At 31.7% G+C, this 21,803-nt stretch overlaps 2 protein-coding genes across 3 annotated transcripts; one reads left to right on the forward strand and one right to left on the reverse strand.

The window, feature by feature from the left end:
• Positions 1 to 79: 79 nt before the first annotated feature.
• LOC25499342 (E3 ubiquitin-protein ligase RZFP34) lies at positions 80 to 2,810 on the reverse strand. Of its 2 annotated transcripts, XM_024770628.2 has the most exons (12): positions 2,649 to 2,810; positions 2,461 to 2,548; positions 2,300 to 2,359; positions 1,865 to 1,897; positions 1,698 to 1,775; positions 1,565 to 1,608; positions 1,439 to 1,479; positions 1,233 to 1,315; positions 1,048 to 1,139; positions 884 to 953; positions 721 to 762; positions 80 to 633 (listed from the first exon to the last, which is right to left on the reverse strand). In XM_024770628.2, exons 1-12 carry the CDS (start codon positions 2,714 to 2,716, stop codon positions 487 to 489), a joined length of 846 nt encoding a protein of 281 aa, XP_024626396.1. In that variant the 5' UTR covers positions 2,717 to 2,810; the 3' UTR covers positions 80 to 486. The 2 variants fall into 2 exon arrangements, with proteins under 2 accessions (XP_024626396.1, XP_024626398.1); XM_024770630.2 differs by lacking the exon at positions 721 to 762.
• Positions 2,811 to 17,582: 14,772 nt separating this feature from the next.
• Positions 17,583 to 21,618, forward strand: LOC25499344 (triosephosphate isomerase, chloroplastic). The gene is made up of 9 exons (XM_013594575.3): positions 17,583 to 17,865; positions 18,000 to 18,026; positions 18,825 to 18,894; positions 19,513 to 19,636; positions 19,877 to 19,961; positions 20,221 to 20,353; positions 20,476 to 20,649; positions 21,139 to 21,221; positions 21,305 to 21,618. Exons 1-9 carry the CDS (start codon positions 17,680 to 17,682, stop codon positions 21,359 to 21,361), a joined length of 939 nt encoding a protein of 312 aa, XP_013450029.1. The 5' UTR covers positions 17,583 to 17,679; the 3' UTR covers positions 21,362 to 21,618.
• Positions 21,619 to 21,803: the final 185 nt, after the last annotated feature.

Below are 21,803 nucleotides of genomic sequence, written 5' to 3' on the forward strand. Positions count from 1 at the left end.
AAAAGAAGAAGAAGAAAGAACAGTATCAACATGACTCCCAATTGACTTTGACTATAAAAGTAATAAACAGAGATACAACTTTAAAAGAAATTATGCAAGAAATTATTGGTTGCTAACCTCTGCTGAGAGAGGAGGTTGAGAATATCATCAATACTTTACAAAAAATATAAAAGGAACAACATTCAAGAAGGCAGGGAATCCCTATATTAGCCTTACAATTGCCACATCACCACAATTTGAATTTGGTTAAGTACATAAAGCTTGACCTAAATCCGCAGTCACCTATGTACTTAGCATTTGTCTAATAAATGATAACCTTGCAATTGCTTACATACATGTTTAACAATTAGCATTCATCTCTGCTGTATATATGATGAGAGCAGGTTATTCTGCACGACTTCTATTGTTCCGGCCTGAAGTTTAATTAAATTGAAATATTCAACGACTGTTTCAAATAAGCATCTTCAACTTGACCTTAAGAATCATTCATCTAACCATCTCTTCTATTCTTGACAAGCATGATGCAGCTTGTGTCTTTCTGGTGTTGTAGGACTTGCAACTAAGGCACTTGTGTGCCACAATATGAAATCTTACTTCGGATGTTTCTCCGCAGTCGTTACATAGAATCCAAACCTGTTTACATATAACAAAATTTTAAGGGTTTTGGAATCTAACCGTTTTTGCAGCAACACGCAAATATTAATTTCAAATTTCATATACCATTTTGTTTTGATACATTTCAGGCATAGGCATTGATGCAACCTGAAATTTTGTGGTGCAAATAGATTAAAGGCTATGTTCATCCAACTAATGAATCAACTAACTACTTAGAAATGAAACTATTGTAAACCATAATAACTAGGTTGTGCACAAATAGAGTTACCTCCTCATCCATTTTCTCCCACACACGCGACATGTCACAGAATGATTTCGAGCAAACAGGGCATGAATATCTGCAAAAGTGCGAATATTTAAATAAATATAGAGAAGACAATTCTCAACACATGTACAGCCATTGAAGACCCTTTAGTTGTGTATAACACTAACTGGAGATGTTGTTGCATTTCTCTCACACATCCCAAATGTATGGTATGACCACACGGCAATACAGTGATGTCTTTAGTAGTATCGAAAAGAAACTGCACAGATGAAAAGATTAGATCAACTGATTTGTACAGTCTGAAAAAGAAATCTACATAGAGGTATGCTGGCTATTACCCTGCAAATATTACCTCAAAGCAAACTGGGCAATTTTGATGCATTGCTTTTTCAATACAATGGTGTGAGTCCTTCATCAACGTTGAATAACAACATTCTACAAAAAATAAGAGAGCATGACAGGGCATTTAGTTAGAGAAATACTCAGTTTGAATACTGAATTGACACAGTTAAAAGATTTTGTTACTTTTGGGAAGCAATGTTCAATAAAAAAACTTACCACATTTGTTACAGTGGAAAAAGTTCTCTTCACCTCCAGTTCTGTGAGCATTATAAAATATAGACCGTCAAAATACAAATGATAAAATGTAAGAATTAACATTAAAGGAATGTGAAAATTTCAGACCTGCATATGCCACATTCATCGCAATGATATTGATTTTTTGATACCTGGAATACAAATAATTTTTGAGTTATCCAAAACATAGAGAGAAAGACAAAAGATGTTGGGAATAAAGTGAGAGACAAAAGAAGCTAACATCGTCATCAAAGAACTTGCATTTGGAGCAGAAGTATCTACCCATGCAAACACCACATTGAATGCAAACCTGTTGAACCTACAAAGTACAGATATAAGAAGTAAAAAATGGCATTACTACAGTAAATCCATTACTAGAATTTTAATTAGGCCATGTATTACACTTACATCTTGCTCAGTGCTACACAATGAACAGATGACCTGGAAATGAATTGCAGAAACAATATATTAATCAATGCTGAATAAATGTTAGCTTTTCCATTTGAGATCAAATGCACCCATAAAATTAAAGAAGACAAAAATGTTAAAGAAAGGATAAAATCAAGCAGGTAGAATTGATTCAAAGTAGTAACTTGTGCATTTGCTTACACTTCAATAAGCAAAACCATGAAATAAATACCATATATATTATAGATTACGGCATAGTGTAGAATTGAAAATTAAACCACATTTAGAGCATGTTTGAGTTGACTTATTTGAACTGTTTTGAGCTTATTTTCATAAGCTCTCTAAGGTACGTTATGAAAATAGCTTATACACGAGTGTTTATGCGAAAAGAATAATTAATTACAGATGAATTTAATGTTGTTGATAGGTACATACCCTCTTAACATGATGGCGAGGAATGTCGTGGCGGTGTTGAGGATCAACTTGAATCGAATTCTGTGAAAACAACAACAACATCGTGCGGGAATTATTACATTATGGTTGCGGTAAAAGGTAAGAATAATAATAATACGAAGTTAGAAGTAGTAATTAAGAACCTTGGATTCGTTATGGCAATGTCTGCAATCGAAAATTTCATTGCAACAGGGTGATATGATCTTGCATCTCCTTTTATAATGTGAGCACCTTCGGTAAATGAATAAATTCCCAGCAATTAATAACAAGAACTTATAAAAAAAAATAAAAAATGAATGACTTAGATTGTTATGAAAGAAAAGAGAAATACCCGAAATGTCCATATCCGATTTCCGAAGGAGAGACATCATCAACGTGGTGGTTATTATGAGGTTCCATTTATTTTGGTCTTGATAATATGGGTGAGAAGATTTTATATATGAGTAGAAGAAATAATGTGACCAGAGATAGACTTACTTCTATTTATTAATGACAAAGGTCAAAGTAGATAAACTAAACTATGGGTATCGCCGTCGGATTAATTAATGAAAACAAAAAACAAGGACTTCAAAATAGTATCTTTTCCATCTTTCCTCAAAAAAACAAAAAATCTTTGGTCACGTGTAATGATAATCACACTAATCCCTTGAAATAATCAATGAGTATGCCCTTCCTTAATCAAAACAGTATTTGACGTTAAAAAATTTCGTTAATATTGTCATATTAATCATTCAATATACTCCTTCCGATCCTTATTATAAGAAACAATTAACTTTTTTAATTCATTGTATAAGTGATGTATCTAGTCTATATTTATAATAAGATATATTAATTATTCTATGAATCTAAAAAGTCAACTTTTTCTTATAATAAGAACCGAAGGAAGTATTTATTTATTATCATATCAGTCCTTATACATAATTATATATTGTCATTTTAGTTCTTGTATAAAAATAATTATTCTGAGTATTGAATGATTATTTTAGCGTTAGACTAAAATAATAATCAACTTATAATAACCTCTACCACTTTTTTTTTTCTTCAAGACTTTAATTTTAATGAGTTTTATTTTAATTGCAAGATACGGAAAAAGAAAAAGGAACAAGGAAAAAATAAAATATGCATTTGCCAAAAGCGGTGAGAGGTTCCGAGAATCATGAAGCATAATAAACGGGTTGAAACCTACAACCCCTAATTTTTATTTTTATTTTAGATAATACAACTTCCAATTTAATTTTTTTTTTATAAGGCAAGAGCAAGTGACATAAAAAAGAGTGTATCGCAACTAAGTTGGTACCAACTCTAATCTTATGTTAAATGTTCATAAATATATTATTAAAATAAGGAAAAAAAATATATAATAAAGTTGATGGACATAAACCTAACCAGTTTATCCATAGAATTGAGGTCTACCCAAAGGGGCAATATAAAAATTAAAAGCAACACAAATGGATTATAGCAGCCTCTTAAGCAAAGGTCTAGACCGCGGTGAATGGATCAACCGTCAACACGGAGCAAATCCACGTACCATCCTCTCCCTGCAAAACACAGCAAGATACACACTCTTTCGAGCCCCAAAGTACAGACCAAATAAGACCCTCTTTCGCAACCACCATCCAGAAACATCTGGATCAACACAGCAGTGCGTCCCTTATTAGACCTTGAAGAACGACGAAAACCTTGAGGATGACGACGACGGTAGGTTGGGAATCCGAGCTGAAGCTTGATCGCTGGAGAGGAAAACGTCTAATTTGACACGTATACCCAATTTAATTAGTTTTAGAATACATTCACACGTGTTACTCTCCAAAGAAGACAGTATTGTATTAACATAAAAAATATATAAATGTGACAATCATCAAGTTTTAAATCATAAAAGTTTTTTTTTTAAGGGTTAAACCATCAAGCATATCGTTCCATCGTAGAGCAGCTACCACATTCGACATATACGATGTTGAGAAAATGATTTCGGCAAATTGCAAGTGTTATTTGAACAAATATTTAGTTGACAACTTATGTGACAAACATAATTTATACAGGAAAAAAATAGGTATTTACACGAAAATCAAAACAACGTAGAGATAAAGTAAAAAATAATACAAATATGAAAGAGAAAATTGTCGCAAAAGTTATCGCAAAATAGATATTCAAATATCATTTCTCCTCCTCTAAGACCTCCCAAACAAGACTTTTCCCGTGTCAGTGATGTGACAGTTAACAAAGGAGAACCCATTTTTATTTGTTAATGACTCTTGTCCTTGGGCTCTGATATACCCTCCATCCCCGGTCAACTTTGGATTTGATATAGAATTTATGAAACAACCCTGCATGTTACAAATATCAAAGTCACGTTAATTACTCGTCTTTATTTTTAAATTTTTTTGTTTGGGTAAAAATTAATTTTGGGTTACTTTCCAAAAAAATTAAATTTTTGTCAACTTTTTTTAAAATAGTGGCCAGTTTGCAAAATTAAGTGGCCAAATTGTAATTTTTAAAAATTTAGTGGTCAAATTGTAATTTTCCAATAAATAATTATGGCCAATTTGCAAATTTAAAGGGGCCAAATTTTAATTTTGGTTAATTTTGTGTGTGCGCGCGCGTGCATTTTGAAAATAATATTTAATATAGACATTATTTACCAATTGTTAGAGATCATAAAATAACAAAATAATATTGAAATCATACAAATATAAATTAATGTTTAACTTTTACAAAATTTGGTTACACACTACTTGTCTTAATATATTTAGAACAACCGACATCGAATTAGATTGATAGGAATCTGAAGGCAAAAAGAATTTAAGTATGGTTCATGTAACCAATAAAATAGCTAGCATTGAAATCGAACTTTCAACATGAATTATGACTCCTTCTTTACATACGACTTGAGCTTCGAGTGAACATGTTTTGCAAAATTTGACGTACGAAAATATTTTCAAAGACAAAAATATGGGGCCTAATATGCTAAAAAAATTTGGGGGCCTATAGCTCTTGCTTTAGTGGCAGCCCCCTTGAACCGACTCTGGATCCAAAATAAAAATCACGTGCAGTTTGGTTCATTTGAATGATTATTCTAAAAAAATCCGATTCGATCCAAATAAATTACAGACCATGAAAATTATTAAACAAAAAAAAGTCACCAAATTAAACAGCCACCCAAAATGAAGCAAGCACCACATCATGGAATCACCACCAACTTGTTACTCCAAAAAGGCACCATCATCCTCTTCATATGTGTAGCTTTCTTTCATCACCTTAATCTCATTGTTATAATTGATGTTAACAATGTTGAAGATGATCTGTTCTCCTTTCACCAACTTGCTTGTTGCAGCAAACTCCTTTCATCCATCTTTAATCTTCACATGCCATGGATAATCTTCATACCAAATTAAACACCTCTCGTTCTCCCCTACTGATCCACGAAGGATGACCTCATGCCAAAGAGTTTTCCTCATGTAGTGATCCATCTCTTGAGGCACCGTCTATATGAAACAAACAAACACATGATCATGTTAAAACCAATAAATAGAGGTTACAAATCAAATAACCTAAAAACACTAAAAAAGGGTTATGATACTTAACAATTTCTAAGGCCTGTGTTGGATCCTCAGTCAATGTCATGGTGTAGGCAACTGATTTTTTTTGGTCTAAGCTTTCGCTATGCCATGTGGGGAATGACGGAGGGAAGATCTCATGGCGCAGATAATCAATGTGAAACACATTGTGTCCCTGATAACTTAAGAAGATGCAGTGGCTCCCAACCAATTCATAAACCTCCCTTGAACGCATCCATCCATCTATTAAGAGCAGGTCGTCATAATCTTGGTTGCAGCGAACTACAAAAGTGTTTCCACTTTTGTCCACGAAAGTCTTAAACATATAGAAATTAGGGAATTTGTACCCCAAAAAAAGGAAATTAGGGAATTAAATAAAAAATAAATGAAATTATCCTCTAAAAAAATAAATGTAAATATAGCAATTAATTACGGTCCCCTAAAAAAAAGCAATTAATTATAGACCTTTGTACATAGTGACCATCAAGCATATCGATATATACGATGTCGTTCCATCGTGGAGCAGCTACCACATTCGACATATACGATGTTGAGAAAATGACTTTAGCATATGAGGAGTGTTATTTAAACAACCATTTAATTTATAATTTATTTGACAACCAAAATTTACAAAGAAAAAATAAGTATTTACACGAAAACCAAAACAATAGAGAGATAAAGTAAAAAATAATATGAGTATGAGAGATAAAGTTATCACAAAATAGATGTTCAAATACCATTTCTCCTCCTCCAAGGCCTCCCAAGCAAGACTTTTTCCACACCAGTGATGTGACAGTAAATAAAGGAGAACCCGATTTTATCAGTTAATGACTCTTGTCCTTGGGCTGTGATTAGGGTTGGGAATAGGCCAGGCCGGCCTACAGGGGCCTATGGCCTGGCCTGTTTAAGCCTGGCCTGGCCTGACCTGTTTATTAAAAAGGCTAGGCTTAGGCTTTTTAAAAAGCCTATTTAAGTAAATAGGCCAGGCTTAGGCTATCAAAAAAGCCTATGAAGCCTAATAGGCCGGCCTGTTTATGCATGTTAGGCTTCATAGTGGACTTTTTTAATAGGTTTTAAAGCTTTATAGTGAAATAGGCTTTTAAGGCCTTATAGTAGTGATAGACAAGTCCTACACTGAAATAGGCTTGGAGGCCTATTAAGCCTATTTAAAAGTAGCTAAAATGGAATGTTTAGTGACTTTAATAGTAAGTAGGCCTGTAAATAGGCTTTCAGGCCAGGCCAGGCCAAAAAAATAGGCCTATGAAAGACCATAGGCCAGGCTTAGGCCTGCAAAATTTTTCGTAGGCCAGGCTCAGGCCTATCAAAGCCGGCCTGGCCTGGCCTATTCCCAACCCTAGCTGTGATATACCCTCCATCCCCGGTCCACTTTGGATTTCATGTAGAATTTATGGAACAATCCTGCATGTTACAAATAGAAAAGTTACATTAATTACTCTTGTCTTTATTTTTAAATGTTTTTGTTTGGACAAAAATTAATTATGGGCTACTTTTTTAAAATTTTAAATTTTTGTCAACTTTTTTAAAACAGTGGCCAGTTTGCAAAATTCATGGGACCAAACTATAATTTTTTAAAATTTAAAGGTCAAATTGTAATTTTCCAAAAAAAAATTCTGACCAATTTGCAAATTTAAAGGGGCCAAATTGTAATTTTGGTTAAATTTATGGGTCAACTTAAAAATTTCAACAAAATTAGAGGTCAATTTGAATTTTTAGACTAAAATGCAAGATTTGAAAAAAAAATATTTCAAAAAATGAGACTAAAATGCAAGATTTTGAAAATATATATACCTCAAAAAATGACCTAGCATTTCCGAATATAAAGTCAATCGATCCTTCAATAAAACGTTCCTTATAGTAATGCCTCCCAAGGTATCTTGCGCACCATAAATTCCACATCCGTAGAATGCTGCTTGGGCTCCACCAACTCTCAGTGCCACCGCTTGTGCCCCAACATCTCCTTGCTTTGTAGGAGAAAAAAAAATGAATTAATTAAATATATGAAGAAAAAAAAGAATAGGATATTAATATTATTTTTACCTTAAAACTTATTTTGTAAGCGGTGAACTTTGACGCAAAAACCGCAAAGGAGCGGCTATGAGAAGTCCCTCCGTAGGAAGGAATTTGCAGTGTCGTTCTATTCTATAGTCGTACTTAGGTGTCTTTGACCTTGAAGAATTAAGTTGGTTTTGCCGTTCCATTCAACACATGCACGCTCGCGCGCGCGCACATATATATATAAAAGGCCACACACTAACAAAGTTTATTATAACGAAAAATGATATACTCTCACAATGTGACAAACTAAAATTTGATTTCTAACTAACAAAATACTCGTATTTAATTAGTGTATGACACACATTATATATAATTACTTTTCTTTGAGGGAATTTATGGAATTTGTTTCTTAATTTTGTCTTATTTTCTCTAAACACACTTAAAAAGCTTTTATTTAAATTTCGCTTTAGGCCTAAAAATACATTTACTCGGCTCTATTTACTACCAAATTAATCTACTCACTAGGAACCTCTAACACGTTTTTCTTTCCTTTCCTTCAAGTTCAAGACTTTAAAAAGGAACAACGAAAAAAGAAAAACCAAGTCTTAAAAAAGGGAGTTAAGATCCTTTCCAAAATAAATGGAGACTGTCATTTAGAAAGAAATACATACATAAAAAAGTTGTGGGTCATACTATTGAGTAAGTCCCATCATCATTAATTATTATTTTACTTTCTATGTGTCTATATCTGTTCAAGTAGAACAAATGGAGAAATATATAAATGGAGAGTATCTTAACTCTAAAAAAGGACACCATAATGCATTTTCAGATGTGCAAAGAATGATAAGTTGTCACAAATAAAATTAACTCGCATAAACTTTTATTATACAACGATATTAAACCCTCTTTAACTAAAATGCATGAAAAAAATGATAAGTTGTCACTAATAAAGTTAAACTTCATACGACAGACATGTTTTTGTTAGGAGCAAATACGCTAAACGAGTTGTCACTTATAAAATCTTAAAAATAACTCAAATGTACGGGATAAGTTTTCACAAATGAAATTAACTCTGATAAACTTTTATTATACAACGGTATTAAACTCTCTTTAACTAAAATGCATGAAAAATGTGACAAGTTATCACTACTAAAATTAAATTTCATAAGATTAGAACTTTTTTTTTGGAGCAAATACGATAAACAAGTTGTCACTTATAAAGTCTTATAAATAACTCAAATATACGGGATAAGTTGTCACAAATGAAATTAACTGTAATAAAAAGATAAACTGTCACTGATAAAATAATATTTTTTATTGATATATTAAATAAGATTCAATGTAGAGTATATTTTTTATCCGCAAGTGGTGTAATCCACATTTAAATTTGTTCATTAATGAAGTTGCATTTTACTTTGTGTTACCATTAATTACCTATTTAAAATTATATATCCAATACTACTAATCTTGCTTAATGCTAAGTACCATGTTGACTCGGAAATATATTTTATAAGACCTCCCATCTACTTTGTCAAAACTTACGATGGGAACATTGCTTCCTATTACTTCCTCACCAAGCTACCATTTATATGAATTTATGATAATTATACATTAGCCAAATCTTACTTATTTCAAAACAAAATAGAATTACTGACAAAGAAAATTATTTTCAAAAAAGTTAGCTTTTTTAAAAAACTCCCGAATTAAATTATAAACATTGGCAAAAAAACATGCGCCAACGGCGCAACCTGTGCGAACGCACGAGTACAGCACTAATGATCATGAAGCTGATATAATCACCGGGTCGAAACCTACAACTCCCATTTTTATTTTTTTTGGGATAATACAACTCTCAGTTTAGTTAGAATACATGCACAAGTGCTACCTTACCCAATAGTGTGACAAAGGTTCACAAGTCACAACTTAACTAGTTAAGTACGGCGTTAAGATGTAGGGGAGTCTATCAAAATCAGCAATTATGCACAAAGAGAATTGAAAAAGACGATTTTTAAAGAGAAATGATATTTGAATATCCATTTAGTGACAACTTTTGCAACAACTTTCTCTCTCATACTCATATTATTTTTTTTCTTTGTCTCTCTATTGCTATGGTTTCCGTGCCAATACCACTTTTTTCTTTGTAAAATATGGTTGTTAAATAAGTTGTCACCAAATTAGTTGTTCAAATAACACTTCTCATTTTTAAATCCCCTCCCAACAAATTTCAGTACCAACAAAAAGAGTTTGGATATCTGCACGTAGTATGTTTGACATGCCTACATTTTCATAGAAGCCAACTGAAAATGTTCCATCATAATTTGTACATAAATCGCAATGAATTAAATCATTTTGATATTATGTTCTAAAGTAAATAGTAAATCGCAACCAATCATATATGTCAGCGGTTTCTCGTTTTTAATAATTTATAGCATGTTGATAATGCATACGTATTTACGCCAATATATATGAATTACATCATTTTGATATTATGTTTCACAATAAATAAATCGCAACCAGCCATGTACGCTAAAAGTAGTTATAATTCTTTTTTTTTAAGCTAAAATAAATTATAGAAACCGAACAACCTTGTCTTCCAAACACAAAAAGGGTCATAAAAAAAAACCAAGGAAAAGAAGAATGAGTTGCATCAAAATAACAATAACACGGAAGAATGAAAAGCCAAAAACGATCGTTTCAAAGCACCACACAACAAGCAAAAGGGGATTAAGCTATCACATATGATATTGAAAAGCAAAATTAATTTATTTCACCTTCAACCACCAAAAAGTTTGCAGCTTAATTTTATCAAATAAATGTTGCAATGTATCCTCCTTCTACTGGAAAAATCGAGCATTTTTCTCTCGTCATATAACCCACATGTTTGACATCAAATCAAGCGAATAACTGATCATTTTTTTAGAAGCTTCCCAACACGCCGAACTGAAGTAAATGATCTGGTAGACACGCCGAATTGATCGTAATAATGCCTAATTATTTAGATAACTTAAGTTATTTATATTTTAAACGGAAAGACGAGTGCAAACATTTTCGTCTATTCTATTTTATATTTTATTTAATCGTAGATAAAAATGGAATAAAATATTTGTATTAAATAAGATTAAAACAAGCTTTTTTTAAGGGAAAAATAAGGTTTTTATAATGATCAATATTATTCATATTGTTGATGATTGTCATTTCTTTTGTTATGGAGTATTTCAATTTTTAGCTAATTTTTTAATTGATAATTTTGATAATATTATAATAATGCTAAAATAGTTTAAATGAAGGGGTAAAATTGAAAATGAGAAAATCGAGTTCAAAATGATGCATCCCGTCTGATATATTGTTCTAGATAAATTAACAAAAACAAGATATTGCTAACAAACATCATTATGACAAATGTTTAAGAAATTAAAAAGTTGTTTTTTTATTTTATTTTATAAAAAATGATGTAGTAGTTATTACTTTGACGATATTTACAAAACAAAATTTCATATGATATATTTTTTTAAATAATACATCCTCCGGTCACTATTATAAGCAAAAATTATCATTTTAGATTCATTCATTAAATGATGTATCTGGTCTAAAATAAAGACCAGAGTTAAAAAAAAGTATAAACATTTGTTTGGATATGCATGGAAACTTACAAAATCACGGAAAAATATCACATTTACGTTGAAGCTATAAATAGTAGATTCTGGTATTCGCAGTCAAAAGACCTTCAATCGTGTGGCTGCAATGAAATGATGTGTATGAAAGTAGGAATCAGACCCTATAAGACATGTTTGATAGATTACGAGTCAATTAGAGTCATTTTTGGCATGTGCTCTACTCGCAAGCAATTGTGTTCCTTGACTTCCTTCTAAGTCGATTGAACAGAAACCATATGAAATATGTGCATGCCAAAGGTCCAATGTGATGTTCGTGAAGATTTAAGGTTGTGATTGTGGTATATGTTTACGTGAACCGTCTCTGGTCAGATAAACTATGAGAAGGAATGAATGCATCTTCAAAAGACTTCTCTAATAAAAATTGAGGGAGTATTTTTGGTTGGTTATACAAATTGTGTGGACTTCCAAAATTCGAGTTTTATCTAGCTAGGCAAGTTTTATTTTGCTTGCAATTGTAAAATCTAATTATTTTGAGTAAGATAAAAGCACACAGGTAACAGAAAAGAGCTCACTGAAATTTTAACAGTTACGTTCTCCATTTCTAAAGCTCGAAGATGGAACGTGAAAAAAAATCTGTAATGTGTGCAATAGAATAGTCCTCCTCGTCACCACAAATTGTGCTAAATGTCTCGTGTCACTTTATCTTGATCTAAATAGTGTTTCATTTGACTTAAGCAACGTGTCACAATGAGATGAACTATAAATTGCCAATTTTTGTTGAAAAGGGGACAAAATAGATATTTAGCAACTGTGACCCATGATGAAAAACGACACATTTTATTTTAATTTGGATTGTTTCAGTTTTTTGTTTTGTTTTGACTCTCAAGTTAAAACGACACATGACTTTCTATTTGGGATACAATGTGTCAGTTTAGTTGGCCATGGCGTAATCACTTCGTGCATGATGATCCTTCCTTCTTTTGGCTCTTTAAAGCGTGGTTTAGGATTCTTTAGAACATCATACATTACATGCACGCTTCTTCTATTGTAGCTCATGCTCATGTTGTGTTCCGAGAGTTATCGTTGATGCTTACCGGAAGCTACCTAATATCAACACTTCATTTGTTGGTTGTAGACATTTAGGTTGCGCAAACTTCTTTTGAGATTGAATTATAGGCTGTTTTTGAAGGCAAGCTTTTCAAGATAGATAGACACAAAAGTTAAATAGTTGATTCATCACCAAATTATCTCACCATCACTATTTTTCTCGTTTTTTTTCTCTCTCTTTAAATAAAACCTTTCATTTGCTTAATTTGAAAAATAAAAAGATCCTCACCTGTTATTGTTAGAGGTTACAAAATGGTTGTTTTGTGCTTGGATTCTTCTCTGGTGGGTTAGTTGACCAGGATATGTTATTTGAATAATAATTTTTTAGGACAACCAAAATATATAAAAAAATGTAGATATTTGTAAAAAAAACCAAAACAATAAAGAGATAGTAAGAATAGGATATAAATATAAGAGAGAAAATTGTCTCAAAAAATGCGAGGTTGTACATATATTATTTCTCTTGCCTCAAAGACAAAAGAGATGATGATGCTAGTGGGTTTCATTTAAGGAAAATGCTATTTCTAGCGAGAGATAGGCTTAGCGAAATTTTCCTGACACACCTGCCAAGTGTTTATTGCCCACTTACTATTTTTCAACCATACCTCCTTGTATTGTGGCAAATAGTGCATTGTGACCGACTCCTCTTTATTCTTGAAGAGATCGTGATATTCCTTTTCTAGAGATATATCAATGCTATTCATTTAATTATGTGTTTGCAGAGGTTTTTTCTACATTACCCTCTCTTGTTTAGGGGGTATTTATCCCTTCAAGATATCAACCAATCAAAATGTAATATACAAATGTAACATTAAATGTCAAATAAATGAGTCAATTTTTCTATAAAAAAATCAATTTTAATAAGGTAACTTTTAATTTTTATTTAATTATATTTAGGTATACAATCTTAATTAATTTATACTATAGGGCTTGTAACAATTAAAATTTCACATCAAATTCAACCCATCATGGCTGTGTTTGGTAACACGAATAAGCTAGCTTATAGCTTATTGGACTATCTTATAAGCTTGTTTTGATTTAATAAGATGTGTTTGGTGAAAAGCTTTTTTCACTAGCTTATAAAGTTTTTTGAGAAGCTATTTCAAGTAGCTTTTGAGCTTATAGCTGGTAGTTTTTTTTTTTTTTTTTATTTTCTTTCAATTTTAACCATATTAATTTAATTTAATTTAATTATTTTTTAATAAAACAACATGTTCATGGCTTAAAAAATAACGGCAAAATTCATAATTTATTTTTTAATAAAACAACTGTCATGCTTTATTTTATTTTTTAATGAACGCTTTATATATATTTCTTAAAAGAAATGCTTTATATTTAACTATAACTAGCCTATGGTATGTTGTAAAATTTTATATACTCTTGCTTGCATTTTTTTTCCACCTTCCTCTTATTTTTTGGATTCATAAAAAGTAGAGATCAATGAGCTTTTGCCCTCTTTTGTACAACAACAAAAAAAAAAAAACAGAGATCAAAATTATCGGTAAAATTTTATTGGAGACTAAAACCAAAAGTTTAAATATTTATAGGGATCCAAAACATAGTTAACCATAAATTTAAATATTAAAAAATAAATACATTAGAAAAATGTCAAAAAGAGGAAGATGAATTGAAGGAAAAAAAGAAAAAGAAAAAAAAGATAAACGGAGTGGGAGAGAAAGGTGAAGAGCATATGAAAGATCACATGGAACGTGCACATTTAAGCGAAAAAAGATCTGAACCGTTAATTTTAATCAAATGCCTGTCAATTCTTCCTCTCACCCTCTCATTATAAAATGTCATCTCATTTGATACATCCCTTTTATATATATATATATATATATATAGTACTGCTGTTTAATGCGAATTCAGTTTGACGAAATCCAACGAACCGCTTGCCAACATGGGGTAGTGTTGTAATTTTAAAAATATTTGGAGGACAAAATTGGCAACATCAAACAATATAAGGTAATTTGTACATGTTCGTTGTTTTTCGTTGAAAAGATATCGTACTACAAAGCAATTTCCACACACACACACACACACACATATATATATATATATATATATATATATATATATATATATATGTATGTATGTATGAGGTTTGCTAGAACACACCTATTAGTTTTTATGTGGGAGTGTTTTAGCAAGCTACACATTAAGGTGTATTTAACTACTTTTTAGTTATAACTTGCTAAAACACACTTTCTAAAAAATAAGTGGGTGTATTCTAGCAAATGCCTATAGGAGTTGCTAACATACACCCACTTATATTTTAGAAGGTGTGTTTTAGCAACATTTACCTTAAGGTGTATATAACAACTTTTTAGTTGTATATTTGCTAAAACACACCTTAATAAAAACTAGTGGGTGTTTCCTAGCAAACCCTTATATATATATATATATATATATATATATATATATATATATATATATATTAAAAAAAAAATGTCATTTTATACCTATCAGCCACTTCAACAGTCAATTTTACCAAACACTTCAATTTTAATAAACCATCTTTTCAGTTATAAGCTATCATTTATAAGACATGAACTATAAGCTAGTTTTTCAGCTTTTAGCTAACTTATAGTTTATTTTTACCAAACATACCCCACATACGTTCATAGATTTTGTTCCATTCCAAAATCTAGAACACACATAACGTGCAATTTCTTCTTCCCATCTTGATTGTTCAATTCTCTCGTTCCAAGATGGGAAGAAGAATGAAGAAGAAATTGCACGTTACATGTGTTCTAGGTTTTTTAATGGAACAAAATTTATGAACATATATGATGGGTTGAATTTGATGTGAAATTTTAATTGTTACAAGCCCTATAGTGTAAATTAATTAAGATTGTATACCTAAATATAATTAAATAAAAAATAAAAGTTATCATATTAAAATTGATTTTTTTTATAGAAAGATTGACTCATTTATTTGACATTTAATATTACATTTGTATATTACATTTTGATTGGTTGATATATTGAAAGGATAAACACCCTCTAAACAAGAGAGGGTAGTTTATGCCTCACCGTTTGCAGAAAATTACTCAATAATTTTGTCTTGGTGAAATTTCAATATTCTTTCGAAAAGCGAAGTCGTGTGAATCATGTCATTAATTAGGGTTGTGATTAGATTAAACCCACAATTCAACCATTTTTTAGGGAATTATGACCAACCATCTTATTCTCTTTGTTTTTCACTTATGTTTGATTATTATTTTTAGTTTCTTTTGGATATTTTGCCTCCTTTATTTATTAGAAGTCAATTTTGATATAAAAAATTTACACATTCATGCAAACTTTTTGGTTAGGGAACAACTCATACACACTAAACACTAAACATTTGTGTTAGACCATCTGGTGTTGCCCTTTTTGTATTCAAAATAAATAAAAATATGTTTAAAGACCAGCTCAGTTGACATTAGCAAGATTGTTAGGGTGGACGTCTTCTTCGACATTTAAATTTAAACCTCGTAGTTATATATATAAATTTTGGTGGTGTTTATAAATTCCGTAGATAAAAAAATAAAATAAAAATAAAAAATTGTACAAAGAAAAAACAAGTACTATCTCCATTCATTTTTAATTGTCACTTTTTATCATTTTACACAAATCAAGACAATTAATAAATGTTATTAATTTTGATACAATTGTTTTTAGAGTAAATAGTCAATTTCCCCCTGAAATTGTAAGTTTCATCAATTACCCCCCTGAAATTAACAAAACTTCAATTACCCCCCTGAAATTTCACAACGTTAGTCAATTTACCCCCTCCGTCAAATTTTTCTGTTAGTGAACATGACGTTTTGCAAATACCCCCCTGAAGTTTTGCACTTATGTGCAAAATGCCCCCCAAACTAAAAAAATTATATTATTTTTTTCTTAAAAACAAACAATTAATAGTTAAATATTAAAACTAACTATTAATTTTGAAATTTGGGAAAACTACATGCATATATACATCAAAATAGGCTCCAAAATGGGAAAAAATATGTATTTTTTAAAGTGACAATAATGGGATGATTTGTGAATTAATATTGGGGGTTGTGTAGTTTAAATGGTTTGAGCAAATTGTTGAAGGAGTTGGAGGAGTTAAAAGACTAAGATGGTGAAGGAGAAAATATAAATTTAAATATGATTATTAATTTGTTTACAAACCTCTAAAAATAATAATTTGTCTATTAGAAATAACCATTATTGTCACTTTAAAAATACACATTTTCCCTATTTTGATGTATATATGGATGTAGTTTTTCCAAACTCCAAAATTAATAGTTAGCTTTAATATTTAACTATTAATTGTTTGTTTTTAAGAAAAAAATAATATAAATTTTTATGTTTGGGGGGCATTTTGCACATAAGTGTAAAACTTCAGGGGGGGTATTTGCAAAACGTCATGTTCACTAACAGAAAAATTTGACGGAGGGGGTAAATTGACTAACGTTGTGAAATTTCAGGGGGGTAATTGAAGTTTTGTTAATTTCAGGGGGGTAATTGATGAAACTTACAATTTTAGGGGGAAAATTGACTATTTACTCATTGTTTTTACTTTTACTATAATGGCCTTATTAATTTAATATTTCATTTCATGCATCTCTATGTAATAATTATAATATTGGTAAAACAACATTTAATGTTGCGTTGAACTTTGAAAGTTATAATTAAACAGGAAGGGAGGGAGCAACAAAAAAAAAACAAGTACTATCTCCATTCATTCTTAATTGTCACTTTTTATCATTTTACACAAATCAAGACAATTAATAAATGTTATTAATTTTGATACAATTGTTTTTACTTTTATTATAATGGCCTTATTAATTTAATATTTCATTTTATACATCTCTCTACAATAATTATAATATTGGTATAAATGTTGCGTTGAACTTTAAAAGTTATAATTAAACAGGAAGGGAGGGAGCAAAAAAAAAAAAAAAAACAAGTAGTCCGTGGTGGTAAAAAGAGTCACACTCTCTCACTCTCCACCACCCACCAAACACAAAAACAAAAAGCTGATCCAGAACTCGTTACTTCCAACCCACAAGCTTCCAACTTCCAACAATCATCCATGGCGGTAACTTCAACATCACTCGTTTCCCAACTCTCCATTGGCCTTCGTCGCCACCCTTCCCCCAAGCTCGATTCTTTCACTTCCACCAACCCCTTCTTCGATGCCATTCATCCCAATCTTCGTTTATCCATCTCCTCCCCCAAACCCTCTCGCACCGTCATCGCCATGGCTGGCTCTGGCAAGGTTCTCTTTCCTTTCATTTTTCTTCTTCTTTATATATTATATTATTCGTTTTTCCTCTATTTTTTGTTATTCCCATTTCAAATCATATATTTTTTTAATACATTTTATGTTTTTTTCTTTGTTTGTGGTTTCAGTTCTTTGTTGGTGGCAACTGGAAGTGTGTAAGTATTTTTCTCACACAGCTCTTTACTCATTTGATTCAAATATGAATTGTTTAATTCATGTTTACATTCTTATTCTAACATTACAATCTTACTCTCTCATTACCACACTATTGGAATGTGAATTACACATCATAGCTAGCTTCATTGGAGTAAACAGTCATTTTGGCTATTGAAAGGTGTTAGACACCGTCACTATAATCTCCGAATGCATCAAAGTTACAAAACATCACTGCCGTGTTTTTCCTTAGTTACTTTGCTCTCGAATGTGTCTTTCGTTAGTTAGTTGGTTTTGAATTTGTCTTTTGTTAGTCAATATGGTCAATAAAACTACTAACAAAAGACACACTCGGGGATGTTTTGTAACTTTAATACATTGGGGAACTATAATGACAATGCGTTATAAATCTAGGACCAGAATTTCTGTTTACTCAAGCTTCATGTCACATGATAATTCGCTGTATGATCAACTTTCTTAATCGTTCTTTGTTTAAGTTTTCCAGTTAGCTTGTGAAAATTAACAAAATCACTGTCTCTTACAATCTTACAATTCTTACCAAGTATTTTAACAGAGACACTTGCTTTTTGGTTTGTTCAGTAGTTGTTGTCTTTTTGTTTCACGCTCTAAAGACTAAATCACTTGTAATACAGATGAAGCATTTGATTTTATTAGCTTAGCAATTGATTTTCTTAGTTCTATCAATTCCCATTTCAATTAGAAACAGCATTACATGCAACTTTATTTTCTTCTTTGAAACTCTCTAATATTGAGTTTTATTGCGTTTTTGTTATCTCTAGAATGGAACAAAAGACTCCATCAGTAAGCTTATCTCTGACTTGAACAATGCAAAGTTGGAGCCTGACGTTGGTAAGACATATTCAATCTCTGATCCTATGTGTTTTTAGTTACAAGCTTTAGCAGACACCGAAATTTTATATTATGCATCTTCCGAACTCCTAAAATCTAAAATGAACTGCCAAGATCGATAATATATTTGGTGTAGCAAAAGGCTGATGAAATGTACTCCAATTCCAAATGGTTTTAAATGTTCGATTCATTAAATTAACTTAGTATTGGACTAGTGATCATTCACTCCGGTACAAAAAATAGGAAGAAAAATGAAAGGAACTGCTTCCAGGATCCATCTATGGGTCATGTGCAGAGAACTCCCCTGTGCTTTCAACATGACTCATTGAACTTACCAGACCCTACATTTTTTCTCCCTTTGGTATTTTCTGTTGCACGCACAATGTGGTCAACATGCAATCATGTTCATTTTCTGGTTAGCTCAAGGAGTTTTGTTGATTATACACAATTGAGAGGGGTTCCTTATATCATGTCCCAGAAAAGTATAACATGTTTTTGGTAAAAAAAAAAGTCTAACATTAAGTATGTGGTTTATGGTAGAATCCTTTTTCTTAATTACCTCTTTGATGTATTTGTTATTTGGTTTTCATTAGCTTTTCCATTTTGTGAGAAGTACAGATGTCGTTGTTGCACCCCCCTTTGTGTACATCGATCAGGTGAAAACCTCAATTACAGACAGGATTGAAATATCCGGTCAGAATTCTTGGGTGGGAAAAGGTGGTGCTTTCACCGGAGAAATCAGGTTAGCTTTCTCTTCCCTGTCAAAAGTTTTGGTGTTTCTTTTCCTAATGCTTAGAGTTAGGCCTGTTGGATGCTTACGGATACTATTCTTTTGTATTTTCAGTCACAGTTGTGCTTCCTGCTTTCTTGACGTTTCTTTATGTTTAAGCAGTTTATATTATTATTTTCTGGTGCTCTTCTACTATGCTGCAATTTAACAAGTTAACTTAGCCACTCAATAAATATCCTTTGACTCTTGCAGTGTGGAACAACTGAAAGATCTTGGATGCAAGTGGGTTATTCTTGGGCATTCTGAGCGAAGGCATGTTATTGGAGAAAAAGATGAGGTAAAACAAATTTAGAAATCATTTTACAGTGGCTTTCCTAGAGAATGTGGTCAGTATCTTTGCTAGGGATGCATAATATATTGTCCCGCTGGACTTAAATACAAGCAAAAAAAGTATATATCTCTGGTCCACATTTGGACCAGATACATATGTACTTTTTGCTCATATTTAAGATATGAACCAAATACATGTATTTTCTTCTTCTTGTTATATTTAAGTCTAGAGTAGTAAGATAATAGCTGAAAATTGTCAACTCCAGTTTATAGGAAAGAAAGCTGCATATGCTTTGAGCGAGGGTCTTGGAGTGATTGCATGCATTGGTGAATTGTTGGAAGAAAGGGAAGCTGGGAAAACTTTTGATGTCTGTTTCCAGCAATTGAAGGCTTATGCAGGTGAAAACTATGTTTCTTCATGATCAATTTTCTTTTGGGAAGATCACAAGAAGAGAGAGTAGGCGTTGGTTTTGCTGATTGCTTCCATACCATCCATTATAATTTATATCCGTTATGTACAGATGCGGTGCCTAGTTGGGATAATATTGTTATTGCATATGAACCTGTATGGGCCATCGGGACCGGCAAAGTGGCCTCTCCCGAGCAAGCTCAGGAAGTACACGTAGCTCTTCGAGACTGGCTTAAAAATAATGTCTCGGCTGAAGTTGCTTCTAAAACACGTATCATTTATGGAGGTAAATTTTTTACTGTACCTTTGGTTGCATTTTTATAAGTGGAAATTTAAGATGATGCATGATAAAGTTGCACTCTTTATTCAATATCACGAATGCTTGTGCTGAGAAAACAATTTTGCTGTTGCACCCATTATTTTTCTGTCTACCCTTTCCTAAAATGCATTCTGTATGTACCAAGCGAGTTCATTCCTCATCCTTGTAGGCCATTTATGAATTTAATCGAAAATAGACTAACCAAAGGAAAAATGTATAATTTCTATCAATAAACTGCCTGGCATTTGTTTATAGGTGATATACATATCTGTAAAGTTCTACATGCATAAATCTCGCATAGATATTAGATTTGCCCTGACCTTGTCGATTGCATAAAGTTGGTTTAAGTTCAGTCTATCTGAGATTAATAGAAAATACTGTTTTCATTTGAATGTAATTTTTTTCCAGCACAGCAGCATGTGGGTATATATTAACATTACATTAATCTGGTTTTAGGATCTGTTAATGGAGGCAACAGTGCTGATCTTGCAAAGAAAGAAGATATTGATGGATTTCTTGTTGGAGGTGCTTCATTAAAGGTATATATATGGTTTATGCAAAATTTCTTTGACCAAAGTGACCATACCATTATCACTTACAAGTTGATCTTGTTGAGATGCAGGGTCCTGAGTTTGCCACCATTGTCAATTCAGTCACATCCAAGAAAGTCACGGCTTGATTACTTATCGTGGTTTTGGCAATATGAGAGCATTAAGGAATGCGACAATAATATCATGTGTACTATAACAGCCTGGTCTTGACCATCCTATTATTATTTTCTTTGCAATCAATAGGAGAAGCATCCTCTCAGTTTTCCAAAGAACCTGTGTTTTTATGGTAGCAATTAGAGATACAAAGATTGTTAAAGGCAATAAATGTTTCTGAATTATTGTTGTTTTTCATACATCACGTCAATATTAAGAAATCTTGGTTTTATTTTCCCTTTTGTTGGCAATTGGCATCACGCATTATCAATAAACTCGACCAAAAAATATATGAAGAAAAAGCCTAAAAAACATTAATTAAATAGTGATTTGATTTGGTTTGTCATTAAAACCCCATTGTCACTAGCAATTTAGCATGATGGGTAGCAGGAAGCAAATTGTACGTCTCAGTTGATG

This window comes from Medicago truncatula, chromosome 7 (assembly GCF_003473485.1).
Source record: "Medicago truncatula cultivar Jemalong A17 chromosome 7, MtrunA17r5.0-ANR, whole genome shotgun sequence".
NCBI classification, from domain to species: Eukaryota; Viridiplantae; Streptophyta; class Magnoliopsida; order Fabales; family Fabaceae; genus Medicago; species Medicago truncatula.

What these genes read in the sequence shown, in the direction of transcription:
- LOC25499342 (XM_024770628.2), bottom strand. Translation starts at nt 2,716, where the DNA reads ATGGAACCTCATAATAACCACCACGTTGATGATGTCTCTCCTTCGGAA. An exon ending in ATTGCCATAACGAATCCAAG is followed by an intron (nt 2,360 to 2,460) that starts GTTCTTAATTAC and finishes TTGTTTTCACAG; the next exon opens with AATTCGATTCAAGTTGATCC. An exon ending in GATGAATGTGGCATATGCAG is followed by an intron (nt 1,480 to 1,564) that starts GTCTGAAATTTT and finishes TAATGCTCACAG; the next exon opens with AACTGGAGGTGAAGAGAACT.
- LOC25499344 (XM_013594575.3), top strand. Translation starts at nt 17,680, where the DNA reads ATGGCGGTAACTTCAACATCACTCGTTTCCCAACTCTCCATTGGCCTT. An exon ending in AAAGTTGGAGCCTGACGTTG is followed by an intron (nt 18,895 to 19,512) that starts GTAAGACATATT and finishes TGAGAAGTACAG; the next exon opens with ATGTCGTTGTTGCACCCCCC. An exon ending in TTGGAGGTGCTTCATTAAAG is followed by an intron (nt 21,222 to 21,304) that starts GTATATATATGG and finishes GTTGAGATGCAG; the next exon opens with GGTCCTGAGTTTGCCACCAT.